This window comes from Anomaloglossus baeobatrachus, chromosome 10 (assembly GCF_048569485.1).
Source record: "Anomaloglossus baeobatrachus isolate aAnoBae1 chromosome 10, aAnoBae1.hap1, whole genome shotgun sequence".
Lineage (NCBI taxonomy): Eukaryota > Metazoa > Chordata > Amphibia > Anura > Aromobatidae > Anomaloglossus > Anomaloglossus baeobatrachus.
The window spans coordinates 206545180-206564958 of record NC_134362.1 but is presented as its reverse complement, the minus strand read 5'-3'; the positions used below and the strand labels follow the sequence as shown (position 1 = coordinate 206564958).

The following is a 19779-nucleotide window of genomic DNA, read 5'->3' as shown; positions in this document are numbered from 1 at the left end:
CAGTCACTGTGTACATTACATTAATGATCCTGAGTTCCCTCCTGTATTATACTCCAGAGCTGCGCTCACTATTCTGCTGGTACAGTCACTGTGTACATACATTACTGATTTTTTGGGCAATTCTCTGATGCCGCCTGCACTGAGGATTTCGGCCTTCTCTCTACATGTAGATTGTATTTGTAGCAAGTGTCTGGATAAGTAACCACTCCCAGCAATGGGGGTCTTGTGTGTGCCCGTGCAGCCGTTACCCCGGCCCCTCTGATTCTGCTGTGGGGGGGGGGGGGGGCAGATATAAATCAGGCACCGACCTTCCTTCTGTTTTCTCCACTGGAACTCCAGCACCACGTCGTCATGTCCCACGAAGATGTGCACCGGGGAGTGCAGGTCGTAGACGTTCCAGAGAAGCAGACTGTTCTCCCTGCGCAGCTGCGGGACCATGACTGTGACCAGGCCGTTACTGAAGGGCTGTGGAGCACAGACGTCAACCGATTACAGGGGGCCGCTTGTCAGGTGCCTGCGCTCAACAATGGGGACCGTCTCCCATCACATTTCAGGAGAATGCAAGAAATCTGGTTCAGAGTGGTCTGGGGTCAACTGAGCATTAAAGGGATACTCCACAGTAAACAACGCACCCCTGCCCAGTGCACATGAGACAACAGCCCCCATCAGGGAGGTGCAGCCTCATCCATTGAAGTCAATGTCCCATGTATTGGGTGTAACGGAGGCAGCAGATCCTACAGAGCGGCTTTCTGCAGTGGGGGGGATGTGATGAAGACCACCCATATTACTACAATACGTCTACAAAGGGACCAGATGACCCTGGCAGACTACGAGCATATAAGGTGGCTATGTATATACACGTGGGTAGGTGGCGTTCACACCCGGCACTCACCGTGTACCGCGCCTTCCACACCGGCACCTGACACGCCAACACATTCAGACACTTCCGGGGCTGCCGAGAATCCCAGAACTGGAAGAAAAAGGATGATCAGAGTCACCAAGGAGCTTGTAAGTCCAGATAAGACCTGGCGGGAAACAGAGTGATGAAATATGCTAATTAGGGAGATTGGTGCACCCTGGGTGTGGCTAAGCGGCTCAGCGCACCACTCCACCCACTAGTTTTGCATATCCTGCCTCCCGCTCTGATGATTGACAGCTCTAGCCTGCCTGGAATAAGGATTGTCTGCCCAGATAAGTGATATGTCAATCACCAGTGCAGGAGGCGGGGCGTGCAAAGCCAAAGGGCAGAGCAGTGCACTGAAACCCGGCCACACCCAGAATGCACCGAGCCCCCTAATTAGCATAATGGATTACATTTCAGTATCTGTAGAAGGGGGGCAGCAATTAGAACAATGATGTTACTTATCTGGGGGACTTCAATCCCTTTACTGTATTTCTATCTACTGGTTATAGGGCTGGTGCCGGGGGCACTGGACCCCTCCAGGTGCGGCTGCACCCCTCACCTTCACAGAGTTGTCCTGGCTGGAGGTCGCTAGGACGTATTCGTTGTCTGGGTGCCAGTCCAGTCCGTGGATCTTGTACAAATGGGCGGCGATGTACTCCACCGCAGTGCCGGGTTTCTGGAACAAGATTCATTTCATTAGCAGAGGATGGTTCCTGCCGCCGCGTATTGTGTACATAGGGGCAATAACGAAAAGTAAGACCATAATCTACACCGGCCCCTCTGCCTGCACCGGACCCTCTCCCAAACTAGGCCCGGTCCCCACACCGGCCCCTCTGCCTGCACCGGCCGCTCCCCCAAACAAGGCCCGGTCCCTACACCGGCCCCTCTGCCTGCACCGGCCTCTCCCCCCAAACAAGGCCCAGTCCTCACACCGGGGACCTCTGCCTCCACCGGCCTCTCTCCCAAACAAGGCCCAGTCCCCACACCAGCCCCTCTGCCTCCACCGGCCTCTCCCACAAACAAGGCCCAGTCCTCACACCGGGGACCTCTGCCTCCACCGGCCTCTCTCCCAAACAAGGCCCAGTCCCCACACCAGCCCCTCTGCCTCCACCGGCCTCTCCCACAAACAAGGACCGGTCCCCACACCAGCCCCTCTGCCTCCACCGGCCTCTCCCACAAACAAGGACCGGTCCCCACACCAGCCCCTCTGCCTCCACCGGCCCCTCTGCCTCCACCGACCTCTCCCACAAACAAGGCCCAGTCCCCACACCAGCCCCTCTGCCTCCACCGACACACCAGCCCCTCTGCCTCCACCGACCTCTCCCACAAACAAGGCCCAGTCCCCACACCAGCCCCTCTGCCTCCACCGACCTCTCCCACAAACAAGGCCCGGTCCCCACACCAGCCCCTCTGCCTCCACCGGCCTCTATCCCAAACCAGGCCCAGTCCCCACACCGGCCCCCTGCCTCCACCGGCCCCTCCCCCAAACAAGGCCCGGTCCCTACACCGGCCCCTCTGCCTGCACCGGCCTCTCCCCCAAACAAGGCCCAGTCCTCACACCGGGGACCTCTGCCTCCACCGGCCTCTCTCCCAAACAAGGCCCAGTCCCCACACCAGCCCCTCTGCCTCCACTGGCCTCTCCCACAAACAAGGACCGGTCCCCACACCAGCCCCTCTGCCTCCACCGGCCCCTCTGCCTCCACCGACCTCTCCCACAAACAAGGCCCAGTCCCCACACCAGCCCCTCTGCCTCCACCGACACACCAGCCCCCTCTGCCTCCACCGACACACCAGCCCCTCTGCCTCCACCGACCTCTCCCACAAACAAGGCCCAGTCCCCACACCAGCCCCTCTGCCTCCACCGACCTCTCCCACAAACAAGGCCCGGTCCCCACACCAGCCCCTCTGCCTCCACCGGCCTCTATCCCAAACAAGGCCCAGTCCCCACACCGGCCCCCTGCCTCCACCGGCCCCTCCCCCAAACAAGGCCCGGTCCCTATTCCGGCCCCCTGCCTCCACCGGCCCCTCCCCCAAACAAGGCCCGGTCCCTATTCCGGCCCCTCTGCCTCCACCTGCCTCTCACCCAAACAAGGCCCGGTCCCTACTCCGGCCCCTCTGCCTCCACCGGCCTTTATCCCAAACAAGGCCCAGTCCCAACACCGGCCCCTCTTTCCTCACTTACCATTCTCCCCATGTCAGCTCGTCCTCACTGCCTCCTTCTCTCCAGGCCAGCCCCCCCTATTTTCCCAAGCCAGCCCCCTCCTCACAATGGCCAAATTTAAGGCTTTTCCTTCTGGAGAATGAGGAGCACGCACCCTCCGATCCCAGATCCTCACGTCTCCGTCGTGACTTGTGGCGAGGCAGTTTGCGTTCTTTTTGTTCCACTTCACCTGTGAGGCTCCGGCTGCAGGGACATGATTATTGCAGAATGTAAGACGATTGGTCTCCGTTATCAGCCAATTCAGGCTGTGACTGTACTAATCTTCAATGACATGCGTGGAATGAAACACCAAAACCTCCAGCCCCCAACGAAGGGAATTTTGTTTACTTACCGTAAATTCCTTTTCTTCTAGCTCCAATTGGGAGACCCAGACAATTGGGTGTATAGCTATGCCTCCGGAGGCCGCACAAAGTACTACACTTAAAAGTGTAAGGCCCCTCCCCTTCTGGCTATACACCCCCCCGTGGGAGCACGGGTCCCTCAGTTTTAGTGCAAAAGCAAGAAGGAGGAAAGCCAATAACTGTTTCAAAAACAAATTCAATCCGATAAACAATATCGGAGAACGTAACTTATCAACATGAACAACATGTGCACCCGAAAAACAAATACCCTAAGAAAAAACAGGGCGGGTGCTGGGTCTCCCAATTGGAGCTAGAAGAAAAGGAATTTACGGTAAGTAACAAAATTCCCTTCTTCTTTTTCGCTCCTAATTGGGAGACCCAGACAATTGGGACGTCCAAAAGCAGTCCCTGGGTGGGTAAAATAATACCTCGTGATCGGGCTGTCAGGCAGCCCTTTCTTACAGGTGGGCCACCGCCGCCTGCAGGACTTGTCAACCTAGGCTGGCATCCGCCGAAGCATAGGTATGCACCTGATAATGCTTGGTAAAAAAGTGTGCAGACTCGACCAGGTAGCCGCCTGGCACACCTGCTGAGCCGTAGCCTGATGCCGTAATGCCCAGGACGCACCCACGGCTCTGGTAGAATGGGCCTTCAGTCCAGAAGGAGTCGGAAGCCCAGCCGAACGGTAGGCGTGAAGAATTGGTTCCTTGATCCACCGCGCAAGGGTGGATTTGGAAGCTTGCGACCCTTTATGCTGACCAGCGACCAGGATAAAGAGTGCATCCGAACGGCGCAGAGGCGCCGTGCGGGAAATGTAGATCCTGAGTGCTCTCACCAGGTCCAACAGATGCAAACCCTTTTCAAATTGGTGAACTGGATGCAGACACAAGGATGGTAAAGGGATATCCTGATTGAGATGAAAGGAAGATACCACCTTGGGAAGAAACTCTGGAATTGGACGCAGTACTACCTTGTCTTGGTGAAACACCAGGAAGGGAGATTTGCAAGATAACGCCGCCAGCTCGGACACTCTCCGAAGAGACGTGACCGCCACCAGAAAAGCCACTTTCTGTGAAAGCCGAGAAAAGGAAATCTCCTTCATAGGCTCGAAAGGCGGCTTCTGGAGAGCAATTAGAACCTTGTTCAGATCCCAGGGTTCCAATGGCCGCTTGTAAGGGGGAACGATATGACAAACCCCTTGCAGGAACGTGCGTACCTTAGGAAGTCGCGCCAGGCGCTTCTGAAAGAATACGGATAGCGCAGAGACTTGTCCTTTAAGGGAGCCGAGCGACAAACCTTTTTCCAACCCAGACTGCAGGAAGGAAAGAAAAATAGGCAATGCAAATGGCCAGGGAGAACTCCCTGAGCAGAGCACCAAGATAAGAATATCTTCCACGTTCTGTGGTAGATCTTGGCGGAGGATGGTTTCCTAGCCTGTCTCATGGTGGCAACAACATCATGAGATAAACCTGAGGTCCCTAGGATCCAGGACTCAATGGCCACACAGTCAGGTTCAGGGCCGCAGAATTCAGATGGAAAAACGGCCCTTGAGACAGCAAGTCTGGACGGCCTGGTAGCGCCCACGGTTGTCCTACCGTGAGGTGCCACAGATCCGGGTACCACGACCTCCTTGGCCAGTCTGGAGCGACGAGAATGGCGCAACGGCAGTCGGACCTGATTTTGCGGAGCACTCTGGGCAACAATGCCAGAGGTGGGAACACATAAGGTAGTCGGAACTGCGACCAATCCTGAACTAAGGCGTCTGCCGCCAGAGCTCGGTGATCGTGAGACCGTGCCATGAAAACCGGGACCTTGTTGTTGTGCCGTGACGCCATCAGGTCGACGTCCGGCATCCCCCAGCGGCGACAGATCTCCTGAAACACGTCCGGGTGAAGGGACCATTCCCCTGCGTCCATGCCCTGGCGACTGAGAAAGTCTGCTTCCCAGTTTTCCACGCCTGGGATGTGAACTGCGGATATGGTGGATGCTGTGTTTTCCACCCACGTCAGAATCCGCCGGACGTCTTGAAAGGCTTGCCGACTGCGTGTTCCCCCTTGGTGGTTGATGTACGCCACCGCTGTGGAATTGTCCGACTGAATCCGGATCTGCTTGCCCTCCAGCCACTGTTGGAAGGCTCGCAGAGCAAGATAGACTGCTCTGATTTCCAGAACATTGATCTGAAGGGTGGACTCTCTCTGAGTCCACGTACCCTGAGCCCTGTGGTGAAGAAACACTGCTCCCCACCCTGATAGGCTCGCATCTGTCGTGACCACCGCCCAGGATGGGGGTAGGAACGACTTTCCTTTTGACAATGAGGTGGGAAGAAGCCACCATCGGAGAGAGTCCTTGGCTGCCTGAGAGAGGGAGACATCCCTGTCGAGGGACGTCGACTTCCCGTCCCATTGGCGGAGAATGTCCCATTGTAGAGGGCGCAGATGAAACTGCGCGAAAGGGACTGCTTCCATTGCTGCCACCATCTTCCCTAGGAAATGCATGAGGCGCCTCAAGGAGTGGGACTGGTTCTGCAGGAGAGATTGCACCCCTGTCTGCAGAGAGCACTGCTTGTCCAGTGGAAGCTTCACTATCGCTGAGAGAGTATGAAACTCCATGCCAAGATATGTTAGTGATTGGGTCGGGGTTAGATTTGACTTTGAAAAGTTGATAATCCACCCGAAACTCTGGAGAGTCTTCAGTGCCACGTTCAGGCTGTGTTGGCATGCCTCTTGAGAGGGTGCCTTTATAAGTAGATCGTCCAAATACGGGATCACGGAGTGACCCTGCGAGTGCAGGACAGCTACTACTGCTGCCATGACCTTGGTGAAGACCCGAGGGGCTGTTGCCAGCCCGAAAGGTAACGCTACGAACTGCAGGTGTTCGCTTTCTATAACGAAGCGTAGAAAACGCTGATGCTCTGGCGCAATCGGCACGTGAAGATAAGCATCCTTGATGTCTATTGATGCTAAGAAATCTCCTTGAGACATTGAGGCTATGACGGAGCGTAGAGATTCCATCCGGAACCTCCTGGTTTTTACGTGTTTGTTGAGCAACTTTAGATCCAGGACGGGCCGAAAGGACCCGTCCTTCTTTGGCACCACAAACAGATTGGAGTAAAAACCGTGACCTTGTTCCTGAAGAGGAACGGAAGTCACCACTCCTTCCGCCTTTAGAGCGGCCACCGCCTGCAGCAGAGCATCGGCTCGGTCGGGCGGTGGGGAAGTTCTGAAGAAACGAGTTGGAGGACGAGAGCTGAACTCTATCCTGTACCCGTGAGACAGAATGTCCCTCACCCAACGGTCTTTGACCTGTGACAGCCAAATGTCGCCAAAGCGGGAGAGCCTGCCACCGACCGAGGATGCGGAGAGAGGAGGCTGAAAGTCATGAGGAAGCCGTCTTGGTAACGGTTCTTCCTGCTGTCCTTTTTGGGCGTGACTGAGTCCGCCAAGAATCTGAGCCTCTCTGATCCTTTTGAGTCCTTTTGGACGAGGAGAATTGGGACCTGCCTGAGCCTCGAAAGGACCGAAAACCAGACTGACCCCTCCTTTGTTGGGGCTTGTTTTGTCTGTGTTGAGGTAAGGATGAGTCCTTACCCTTGGAGTGTTTAATGATTTCATCCAAACGCTCCCCAAACAATCGGTCACGAGAAAAAGGCAAACTGGTTAAGCACTTCTTGGAAGCAGAATCTGCCTTCCATTCTCTCAACCACAGGGCTCTGCGCAAAACCACGGAGTTGGCTGACGCCACCGCCGTACGGCTCGTAGAGTCCAGGACAGCATTAATCGCGTAAGACGCGAATGCAGACATTTGAGAGGTCAATGGTGCCACCTGCGGGGCAGATGTACGTGTGACCGAGTCGACTTGTATAAGCCCAGCTGAAATAGCTTGGAGTGCCCATACGGCTGCAAAAGCTGGCGCCAACGACGCTCCAATAGCTTCATAGATGGATTTCAGCCAGAGCTCCATCTGCCTGTCAGTGGCATCTTTAAGTGCCGCCCCATCTTCTACTGCAACTAAAGATCTGGCTGCAAGCCTGGAGATTGGAGGGTCCACCTTGGGACACTGGGTCCAACCCTTGACCACGTCAGGGGGAAAAGGATAGCGTGTATCTTTAAGCCGTTTAGAAAACCGCTTCTCAGGATAAGCGTGGTGTTTCTGGATTGCGTCTCTAAAGTCAGAGTGGTCCAGAAAAGTGCTTAATTTACGCTTGGGATATCTGAAATGGAATTTCTCCTGCTGTGAAGCTGCCTCCTCCACAGGAGGAGCTGGCGGGGAAATATCTAACATCCTATTGATGGACGCTATAAGATCATTCACTATGGCGTCACCATCCGGTGTATCCAGATTGAGAGCGGTCCCAGGATCAGAATCTTGATCAGTTACATCCGCCTCATCACCCATAGATTCGTCCCGCTGGGATCCTGACCAGTGAGACGAAGTTGAGGGCCCCTCATAACGAGCCCGCTTAGGTTGTCTGGGACTGTTGTCTGAGTCAGAATCGTCACCCTGGGGTGCATGTGACACCCCCGGAGCCCGGAAGTGTTCCAGCTGAGGAGGACCAGGGAGCAATGATGCCACAGTGTCCATGGTCTGAGTTACTGGTCTAGACTGCAATGTTTCAAGAATCTTTGACATGGTCATAGACAATCTGTCAGCAAAAGCTGCAAACTCCGTTCCTGTCACCTGGACAGCATTCACAGGTGGTACACCCTGGGTCACGTCCAGCAGAGGCCCCGGCTGTGCAAGTTGCACAGGGGCCGAGCACTGCACACAATGGGGGTCAGTGGAACCTGCCGGTAGAGCAGCCCCACATGCGGTACAGGCAGCATATAATGTCTGTGCCTTGGCACCCTTGCGTTTTGCGGACGACATGCTGTTGCCTCCTTGTAATCTAGGAGGGTATATAGCCGAGAATCACCAGCGACCGTACAGTACAAAGTATTTGCAAACACAAAATACTCAGTATACAAACGGCACAAGTGGGGGTGAGCCCTTGAGGCTGCTTACCGCCCGCTGAACAGCGGGTATGAGGCCGTAGAATCCCGTGTCTGGGTCTCCCCGTCTCCCCTCTGCAGCTCAGCGTGCAGGCAGGAATGGCTGCCGGCGTTCTGTGAAGAGGGGCGGACCGTGGGCGTGCCACAAACAAAGAGCGGGAAACTGCGTCCTACTGTGCCTGGTGTGAGGGCTGGAGTATGTAAAACAGACTCCAGCCCTCAGCGCTGATGCTCTGTACAGCGTCCCGCCCTCCTCCTGACTGGCAGGTGCGGAGGCGGGAACGAACGAACTAGGCCGCAAAAGCCGGGGACTGTAGTAATAAGCGCGGCCGTGATATATGCACGGCCAGCGCGGAAGTCCCCGGCGCACCACAAGTCCCAGCCGCGTCGCAGTCCCAGCGGCCGGCGCGACCGTTCTCCCTGAGTCTACCCACTCAGCTAAGCTGAAGTGAGGAAATGGCACAAGCGCAGCAGCGCTGTTGTCCCCGGCGCACTAACACACCCAGCAATGCTGCGGTGTGCGCGCGTATGCACGGGGACACAGAGTACCTTGACGGAGCAGGGCCATGTCCCTGACGATACTCAGCTCCATATCCAGCGGCTTCTCCAGGGGCTGTGGATGGAGCACGGTCTCAGTGCCTGGAGACCGGTAAAATCCCACTTCGCCCAGAGCCCTAATGGGGATGGGGAAGGAATCAGCATGTGGGCTCCAGCCTCCGTACCCGCAATGGGTACCTCAACCTTAACAAGCACCGCCGACAGAAAGTGGGGTGAGAAGGGAGCATGCTGGGGACCCTTGTATGGGTCCTCTTTTCTTCCATCCGACATAGTCAGCAGCTGCTGCTGACTAAACAGTGGAGCTATGCGTGGATGTCTGACCTCCTTCGCACAAAGCAAAAACTGAGGGAACCGTGCTCCCACGGGGGGGTGTACAGCCAGAAGGGGAGGGGCCTTACACTTTTAAGTGTAGTACTTTGTGCGGCCTCCGGAGGCAGTAGCTATACACCCAATTGTCTGGGTCTCCCAATTAGGAGCGAAAAAGAAATCACTGCTCTATGTCACCTCTCAGCATCCTCCAAGAGACATTACATATGTGACTGATATCAGCCCCTCTTATAACGCTCCAGTGCTGATATAACCCCAGACATTACATATGTGACTGATATCAGCCCCTCTTATAATGCTCCAGTGCTGATATAACCCCAGACATTACATGTGACTGATATCAGCCCCTCATATAACGCTCCAGTGCTGATATACCCCAGACATTACATATGTGACTGATATCAGCCCCTCTTATAATGCTCCAGTGCTGATATAACCCCAGACATTACATATGTGACTGATATCAGCCCCTCTTATAATGCTCCAGTGCTGATATAACCCCAGACATTACATATGTGACTGATATCAGCCCCTCTTATAATGCTCCAGTACTGATATATCCTCCAGACATTACATATGTGACTGATATCAGCCCCTATTATAATGCTCCAGTGCTGATATAACCCCAGAGATTACATATGTGACTGATATCAGCCCCTATTATAATGCTCCAGTACTGATATACCCTCCAGACATTACATATGTGACTGATATCAGCCCCTCTTATAATGCTCCAGTGCGGATATACCCTCCAGACATTACATATGTGACTGATATCAGCCCCTCTTCTAATGCTCCAGTGCTGATATAACCCCAGACATTACATATGTGACTGATATCAGCCCCTCTTATAACGCTCCAGTGCTGATATATCCTCCAGACATTACATATGTGACTGATATCAGCCCCTCTTATAATGCTCCAGTGCGGATATACCCTCCAGACATTACATATGTGACTGATATCAGCCCCTCTTATAACGCTCCAGTGCCGATATATCCTCCAGACATTACATATGTGACTGATATCAGCCCCTCATATAACGCTCCAGTGCTGATATATCCTCCAGACATTACATATGTGACTGATATCAGCCCCTCTTATAATGCTTCAGTGCTGATATAACCCCAGACATTACATATGTGACTGATATCAGCCCCTCTTATAACGCTCCAGTGCTGATATACCCTCCAGACATTACATATGTGACTGATATCAGCCCCTCTTATAACGCTCCAGTGCGGATATACCCTCCAGACATTACATATGTGACTGATATCAGCCCCTCTTATAATGCTCCAGTGCTGATATAACCCCAGACATTACATATGTGACTGATATCAGCCCCTCTTATAATGCTCCAGTGCTGATATAACCCCAGACATTACATATGTGACTGATATCAGCCCCTCTTATAACCTCAGACATTACATATGCGACTGATATCAGCCCCTCATATAACGCTCCAGTGCTGATATATCCTCCAGACATTACATATGTGACTGATATCAGCCCCTCTTATAATGCTTCAGTGCTGATATAACCCCAGACATTACATATGTGACTGATATCAGCCCCTCTTATAATGCTCCAGTACTGATATATCCTCCAGACATTACATATGTGACTGATATCAGCCCCTCTTATAATGCTTCAGTGCTGATATAACCCCAGACATTACATATGTGACTGATATCAGCCCCTCTTATAATGCTCCAGTGCTGATATAACCCCAGACATTACATATGTGACTGATATCAGCCCCTCTTATAACGCTCCAGTGCGGATATACCCTCCAGACATTACATATGTGACTGATATCAGCCCCTCTTATAATGCTCCAGTGCTGATATAACCTCCAGACATTACATATGTGACTGATATCAGCCCCTCTTATAATGCTCCAGTACTGATATACCCTCCAGACATTACATATGTGACTGATATCAGCCCCTCTTATAATGCTCCAGTACTGATATATCCTCCAGACATTACATATGTGACTGATATCAGCCCCTCTTATAACGCTCCAGTACTGATATAACCCCAGACATTACATATGTGACTGATATCAGCCCCTCATATAACGCTCCAGTGCTGATATAACCCCAGACATTACATATGTGACTGATATCAGTCCCTCTTGTAACGCTCCAGTACTGATATAACCCCAGACATTACATATGTGACTGATATCAGCCCCTCTTATAACACTCCAGTGCTGATATAACCCCAGACATTACATATGTGACTGATATCAGCTCCTCTTATAACGCTCCAGTGCTGATATAACCTCCAGACATTACATATGTGACTGATATCAGCCCCTCTTATAATGCTCCAGTGCTGATATACCCCAGACATTACATATGTGACTGATATCAGCCCCTCTTATAATGCTCCAGTGCTGATATAACCTCCAGACATTACATATGTGACTGATATCAGCTCCTCTTATAACGCTCCAGTGCTGATATAACCTCCAGACATTACATATGTGACTGATATCAGCCCCTCTTATAATGCTCCAGTACTGATATATCCTACAGACATTACATATGTGACTGATATCAGCCCCTCTTATAACGCTCCAGTGCTGATATATCCTCCAGACATTACATATGTGACTGATATCAGCCCCTCTTATAATGCTCCAGTACTGATATATCCTACAGACATTACATATGTGACTGATATCAGCCCCTCTTATAACGCTCCAGTGCTGATATAACCCCAGACATTACATATGTGACTGATATCAGCCCCTCTTATAACGCTCCAGTGCTGATATACATAAGGGCCATGTGTTATCCGGTTACACAAGACATAACACACAATGATATAATACCCACCTACAGCGGACAGGGAGACTGTTGGTTTTCTTGTGTCTCTGAAGGAAGAGTAAAAACCAAACAAAACTTAGAGGGGTTTTCCAGACACAGATTATTACAGTCCATCAAAGCACAGAGTAGAGAGACTTCCGGTCTGTGCTTTGATCTGTGATGTCATGGGGGGCGTGGCCTTCGCGGTTCTGCAAGTTTACAGTGACCTGTGATGTGCTCCGGGAGGGAGAGCGCAGACTCCCGGCTCCACACAGAACATGACATCTTATCAGCTGTGACTTTGGCTAGAAGGACAGGGGTAGCTTATAATCCATGACTACGTATCCTCGTCATTGCTCCCCCGCATTACCCTGAGCCCGCCGGGGTCAGGACAGGTAAAACCATTGAATGAAGGCGAGTGTCAGGACAGCGCACACTGAGACGTGACAGGAACCTTGAGACAAGCGATTTATCCATCTTGAGACTGTATAAGAGTCTCAGGATGGTGCTTTGTAAAAGGAGCGGGCGACCAATGAGGGCGGGCGTGTGTGAACTGTGGGGTAGTTACAGCTCAGCCTGATGGGAAATGTAGTCCAGAGGCAGCGGGAGAAAGCTACTACAGGGATTACCGCCGAGGGCTGAAGGGGGGCTAATAAACTAAAGGTAAGGGGGCGAGCTGGGGATGCCTTATAGGAACAGGCAAATTGTGTTTAATCTTTATCACAGGGCTGCACATGGCAGATCAGACTGTGGAGAGGGGGAAAGCATCCGGGTGTTCAGGGAGGGCAGATCACAGGACTGTACATGGCAGATCAGACTGTGGAGACGGGGGGGGGGGGGAAAGCATCCGGGTGTACAGATCACAGGACTGTACATGGCAGATCAGACTGTGGAGAGGGGGGGGGAAAGCATCCGGGTGTACAGATCACAGGACTGTACATGGCAGATCAGACTGTGGAGAGGGGGGAAAGCATCCGGGTGTTCAGGGAGGGCAGATCACAGGACTGTACATGGCAGATCAGACTGTGGAGACGGGGGGGGGGGGGGAAAGCATCCGGGTGTTCAGATCACAGGACTGTACATGGCAGATCAGACTGTGGAGAGGGGGGGGGGGGGGGAAGCATCCGGGTGTTCAGGGAGGGCAGATCACAGATCTGTATATAGGGTTTCTCATGGGTGCTTACTTGATATCCCAGATGTAAATGTAGGTGTCTATAGAGCTGGTGACCAGCATGTCCGGCTCATACATTGACCAGTCCAAGTCGCTGCACAGAAAATAACAAAACAAAAAAAAAAAGATGGTTACCCTGTGAGCAGAGAGGGGGGGGGGGGGGGGTCTTGTGGTGTTTTATATCATACAACCCACCTGATCACCCGCGTGTGACCCTGCAGGGAGGTGGCGATGTCCCCGCTCCCGTCCCTCCACTGGTACAGGTCGACCCGCTGGTTACTCTGGAAGAAAGAAGCAGACGGCAAAGAACAGGTCATCGCTGGCAGCAAAAAATGGGGAGAGAAAAAAAAAAAAAAAAGGGCTCGGGCTCGCCCCATCTCCACCGCAAACAGACCCAACAACAGACACAGGGATAAATATTCAATGGGTTTATTAGGAGTTCGCATTTACTAATGCAAAACTGTTCAGGAGCCCCCCCAACGAGGTCAGACCCCCGGACGAGGAAGACCTCCCATAAGCCGTAACTATGGATAATAATGATCCCAGTTCTGCCGCACGTGGAGAAGAAAACTTACAGAGGCTGCAAAAAAGTGAGCGTAGCCGTCGTGTGGATTCCACTGCACCGTGCCGATGTCCCACTTGCTTTGCCGGGAGATTTTTCTGGGGCCCTCGTTGGGGGTCTCCAAGTTGACAATATACAGGAAACGGCGGCTGAAAAAGATCGGTGAGAAGTGACATCATCCAGAATAGCCGGTTTCTCAGGGACAGAGCGAGAAACCAACTGCACAACAGTCAGCGCCGGCCGCAGGGACGGAGCGAGGAATCGGCTGCACAACAGTCAGCGCCGGCCGCAGGGACGGAGCGAGAAACCGGCTGCACAACAGTCAGCGCCGGCCGCAGGGACGGAGCGAGGAATCGGCTGCACAACAGTCAGCGCCGGCCGCAGAACGGAGCGAGAAACCGGCTGCACAACAGTCAGCGCCGGCCGCAGGGACGGAGCGAGGAATCGGCTGCACAACATTCAGCGCCGGCCGCAGGGACGGAGCGAGGAATCGGCTGCACAACATTCAGCGCCGGCCGCAGGGACGGAGCGAGGAATCGGCTGCACAACATTCAGCGCCGGCCGCAGGGACGGAGCGAGGAATCGGCTGCACAACATTCAGCGCCGGCCGCAGGGACGGAGCGAGGAATCGGCTGCACAACAGTCAGCGCCGGCCGCAGGGACGGAGCGAGAAACCGGCTGCACAACAGTCAGCGCCGGCCGCAGAACGGAGCGAGAAACCGGCTGCACAACAGTCAGCGCCGGCCGCAGGGACGGAGCGAGAAACCGGCTGCACAACAGTCAGCGCCGGCCGCAGGGACGGAGCGAGGAATCGGCTGCACAACAGTCAGCGCCGGCCGCAGGGACGGAGCGAGGAATCGGCTGCACAACAGTCAACGCCGGCCGCAGGGACGGAGCGAGGAATCGGCTGCACAGTCAGCGCCGGCCGCAGGGACGGAGCTAGGAATCGGCTGCACAACAGTCAGCGCCGGCCGCAGGGACGGAGCGAGGAATCGGCTGCACAGTCAGCGCCGGCCGCAGAACGGAGCGAGGAATCGGCTGCACAGTCAGCGCCGGCCGCGGGGACGGAGCGAGGAATCGGCTGCACAACAGTCAGCGCCGGCCGCAGGGACGGAGCGAGGAATCGGCTGCACAACAGTCAGCGCCGGCCGCAGGGACGGAGCGAGGAATCGGCTGCACAGTCAGCGCCGGCCGCGAGGACGGCGCGAGCAATCGGCTGCACAACAGTCAGCGCCGGCCGCAGGGACGGAGCGAGGAATCGGCTGCACAACAGTCAGCGCCGGCCGCAGAACGGAGCGAGAAACCGGCTGCACAACAGTCAGCGCCGGCCGCAGGGACGGAGCGAGGAATCGGCTGCACAACATTCAGCGCCGGCCGCAGGGACGGAGCGAGGAATCGGCTGCACAACATTCAGCGCCGGCCGCAGGGACGGAGCGAGGAATCGGCTGCACAACATTCAGCGCCGGCCGCAGGGACGGAGCGAGGAATCGGCTGCACAACATTCAGCGCCGGCCGCAGGGACGGAGCGAGGAATCGGCTGCAAAACAGTCAGCGCCGGCCGCAGGGACGGAGCGAGAAACCGGCTGCACAACAGTCAGCGCCGGCCGCAGAACGGAGCGAGAAACCGGCTGCACAACAGTCAGCGCCGGCCGCAGGGACGGAGCGAGAAACCGGCTGCACAACAGTCAGCGCCGGCCGCAGGGACGGAGCGAGGAATCGGCTGCACAACAGTCAGCGCCGGCCGCAGGGACGGAGCGAGGAATCGGCTGCACAGTCAGCGCCGGCCGCGAGGACGGAGCGAGCAATCGGCTGCACAACAGTCAGCGCCGGCCGCAGGGACGGAGCGAGGAATCGGCTGCACAACAGTCAGCGCCGGCCGCGGGGACGGAGCGAGGAATCGGCTGCACAACAGTCAGCGCCGGCCGCGGGGACGGAGCGAGGAATCGGCTGCACAACAGTCAGCGCCGGCCGCGGGGACGGAGCGAGGAATTGGCTGCACAACAGTCAGCGCCGGCCGCAGAACGGAGCGAGGAATCGGCTGCACAGTCAGCGCCGGCCGCAGAACGGAGCGAGGAATCGGCTGCACAGTCAGCATCGGCCGCGGGGACGGAGCGAGAAACCGGCTTGCACAGTCAGCGCAGAATAGGATTAGATACACAACTCAGCAGACAGTATAACACAGGATAGGATTAGATACACAGCTCAGCAGACAGTATCACACAGGAGAGGATTAGATACACAGCTCAGCAGACAGTATGACACAGGAGAGGATTAGATACACGGCTCAGCAGACAGTATCACACAGGATAGGATTAGAAACAGCTCAGCAGACAGTATCACACAGGAGAGGGTTAGATACACAGCTCAGCAGACAGTATCACACAGGTGGGGATTAGATACACGGCTCAGCAGACAGTATCACACAGGTGGGGATTAGATACACGGCTCAGCAGACAGTATCACACAGGTGGGGATTAGATACACGGCTCAGCAGACAGTATCACACAGGTGGGGATTAGATACACAGCTCAGCAGACAGTATCACACAGGATAGGATTAGAAACAGCTCAGCAGACAGTATCACACAGGAGAGGATTAGATACACGATTCAGCAGACAGTATCACACAGGAGAGGATTAGATACATGGCTCAGCAGACAGTATCACACAGGATAGGATTAGATACATGGCTCAGCAGACAGTATCACACAGGATAGGATTAAATGCACGGCTCAGCAGACAGTATCACACAGGATAGGATTAGATACACGGCTCAGCAGACAGTATCACACAGGATAGGATTAGATACACGGCTCAGCAGACAGTATCACACAGGAGAGGATTAGATGCACAGCTCAGCAGACAGTATCACACAGGAGAGGATTAGATACACGGCTCAGCAGACAGTATCACACAGGAGAGGATTAGATACACGGCTCAGCAGACAGTATCACACAGGAGAGGATTAGATACACGGCTCAGCAGACAGTATCACACAGGATAGGAATAGATACATAGCTCAGCAGACAGTATCACACAGGATAGGAATAGATACATAGCTCAGCAGACAGTATCACACAGGAGAGGATTTGATACACAGCTCAGCAGACAGTATGACACAGGAGAGGATTAGATACACAGCTCAGCCGACAGTATCACACAGGAGAGGATTAGATACACAGCTCAACAGACAGTATCACACAGAAGAGGATTATATACACAGCTCAGCAGACAGTATCACACAGGAGAGGATTAGATGCACAGCTCAGCAGACAGTATCACACAGGAGAGGATTTGATACATAGCTCAGAAGACAGTATCACTCATGGTGGGATTAGATACACAGCTCAGCAGACAGTATGATGTTTCACCTTGCAGCATTAGTGGATATAACCTAATCAGAGACTCACCCGGAGAGCACAGCGAGCTGCCCCTGACAGTCCACAGACATCGCCGTCGCCTAAAAAGGAATAACATGAGCACTGGGGTGTCACGTATGAGCACTGGGGTGTCACGTATGAGCACTGGGGTGTCACGTATGAGCACTGGGGTGTCACGTATGAGCACTGGGGTGTCACGTATGAGCACTGGGGTGTCACGTATGAGCACTGGGGTGTCACGTATGAGCACTGGGGTGTCACGTATGAGCACTGGGGTGTCACGTATGAGCACTGGGGTGTCACGTATGAGCACTGGGGTGTCACGTATGAGCACTGGGGTGTCACGTATGAGCACTGGGGTGTCACGTATGAGCACTGGGGTGTCACGTATGAGCACTGGGGTGTCACGTATGAGCACTGGGGTGTCACGTATGAGCACTGGGGTGTCACGTATGAGCACTGGGGTGTCACGTATGAGCACTGGGGTGTCACGTATGAGCACTGGGGTGTCACGTATGAGCACTGGGGTGTCACGTATGAGCACTGGGGTGTGCAGACCCTGCAAGAGATGACGAAGGGGGGGGGGGGGGATGAAGGGCCCGGAGACATCGGGGAGAGGATGTTGGGGCACCCCTAGGCACGCCAGGAGAGGGGATGTTTTGGAGCTGGCAGGACATAGGGGCTTCCAGAGACACCAGGGGGAACCTCAGGCATTATGACGACTGCTGGCAGTGGATGGGAGCTGCTCCTGGCCCCGCACTTCTCACAGCTGATGGTTTGTTACAGTTGTATCTGGGCTGGATGACAGAGCTGGATACATTTGCACTGCACTGACACACTGTGACAAACCATCAGCTGTGGGACCTATTCTGCATCTTTCCTCATCTCCACAGAGAGCAGAGCTGCAGAATGCCGTGCTGGGAATTGTAGTTCTCCGGCTGAAGGAATTTTCCCGGCATGCTCTCTGCAGCCCCTGTACCAGTGACTAGCCCTAAGTACTGCACATGCGCAGTGTGACTTGGCGTCATTCCGCCTCTTCTTCCAGTCACACTGCCGTGACACGCCGCTGGGGCTCCCGGGGGCCGCACAGGACGCTGCCGCTCGCCCCCCGCCTCCACTGACCTGCGAGTCCCGGAATTCCACCACCACGTTCTCGCTGCTCCAGTGAGCCGCCATCTTTCCTCTCCCAGCAGCCTCCAGCAGCCGCAACAACAACAACACACGTTCTGCGTCACTACGTAGCTGTCACCTGGCAACCCAGTCACGCCAGCGCGCAGGGTGTTCTGGGAGGTGTAGTTTTAGTTTTACATGTGTAATACTCAATATGGCCGCCAGAGGTCAGGAGGGAGCGGGTCAGAATCACTCACAGATGGAGATTTCGCCTTTTGGGGACAAAATAATGAAAATCTGGAAGGAAACGATCTTGTCCACGTGTCCTCCATGTAATAAACCATCAGTCGGCCGCAGCCCTGCCCACATACACAGACCATCAGTCAGCCGACACCCCCACACACAGACCATCAGTCAGCTGACACCCCCACACACAGACCATCAGTCAGCCGACACCCCCCACACACAGACCATCAGTCAGCCGACACCCCCCACACACAGACCATCAGTCAGCTGACACCCCCCACACACAGACCATCAGTCAGCCGACACCCCCCACACACAGACCATCAGTCAGCCGACACCCCCACACACAGACCATCAGTCAGCTGACACCCCCCACACACAGACCATCAGTCAGCTGACACCCCCACACACAGACCATCAGTCAGCCGACACCCCCACACACAGACCATCAGTCAGCCGACACCCCCCACACACAGACCATCAGTCAGCTGACACCCCGACACACAGACCATCAGTCAGCCGACACCCCGACACACAGACCATCAGTCAGCCGACACCCCCACACACAGACCATCAGTCAGCCGACACCCCCACACACAGACCATCAGTCAGCCGACACCCCCCACACACAGACCATCAGTCAGCCGACACCCCCCACACACAGACCATCAGTCAGCCGACACCCCCCACACACAGACCATCAGTCAGCTGACACCCCCACACACAGACCATCAGTCAGCCGACACCCCCACACACAGACCATCAGTCAGCCGACACCCCCCACACACAGACCATCAGTCAGCTGACACCCCGACACACAGACCATCAGTCAGCCGACACCCCCCACACACAGACCATCAGTCAGCTGACACCCCGACACACAGACCATCAGTCAGCCGACACCCCCACACACAGACCATCAGTCAGCCGACACCCCCCACACACAGACCATCAGTCAGCCGACACCCCCCACACACAGACCATCAGTCAGCCGACACCCCCCACACACAGACCATCAGTCAGATGACACCCCCCACACACAGACCATCAGTCAGCCGACACCCCCCACACACAGACCATCAGTCAGCCGACACCCCCCACACACAGACCATCAGTCAGCCGACACCCCCACACACAGACCATCAGTCAG

General features: G+C 54.7%; 1 protein-coding gene across 1 annotated transcript in view; it reads right to left on the bottom strand.

Annotated features, from left to right (window-relative positions):
- Positions 1 to 18489, bottom strand: part of WDR59 (WD repeat domain 59) — a 42340-nt gene extending 23851 nt beyond the window's left edge. Inside the window, exons 1-10 of the mRNA XM_075325449.1 lie at positions 18396 to 18489; positions 17304 to 17353; positions 13908 to 14043; positions 13528 to 13613; positions 13346 to 13426; positions 12192 to 12229; positions 3220 to 3308; positions 1464 to 1580; positions 893 to 970; positions 309 to 465 (exon numbers count right to left, since the gene is read on the bottom strand). Coding sequence (XP_075181564.1) covers positions 309 to 465; positions 893 to 970; positions 1464 to 1580; positions 3220 to 3308; positions 12192 to 12229; positions 13346 to 13426; positions 13528 to 13613; positions 13908 to 14043; positions 17304 to 17353; positions 18396 to 18449 — 886 coding nt within the window. The 5' untranslated portion in view covers positions 18450 to 18489. The remainder of the gene's footprint in view (positions 1 to 308; positions 466 to 892; positions 971 to 1463; positions 1581 to 3219; positions 3309 to 12191; positions 12230 to 13345; positions 13427 to 13527; positions 13614 to 13907; positions 14044 to 17303; positions 17354 to 18395) is intronic.
- Between the last annotated feature and the right edge of the window lie 1290 nt (positions 18490 to 19779).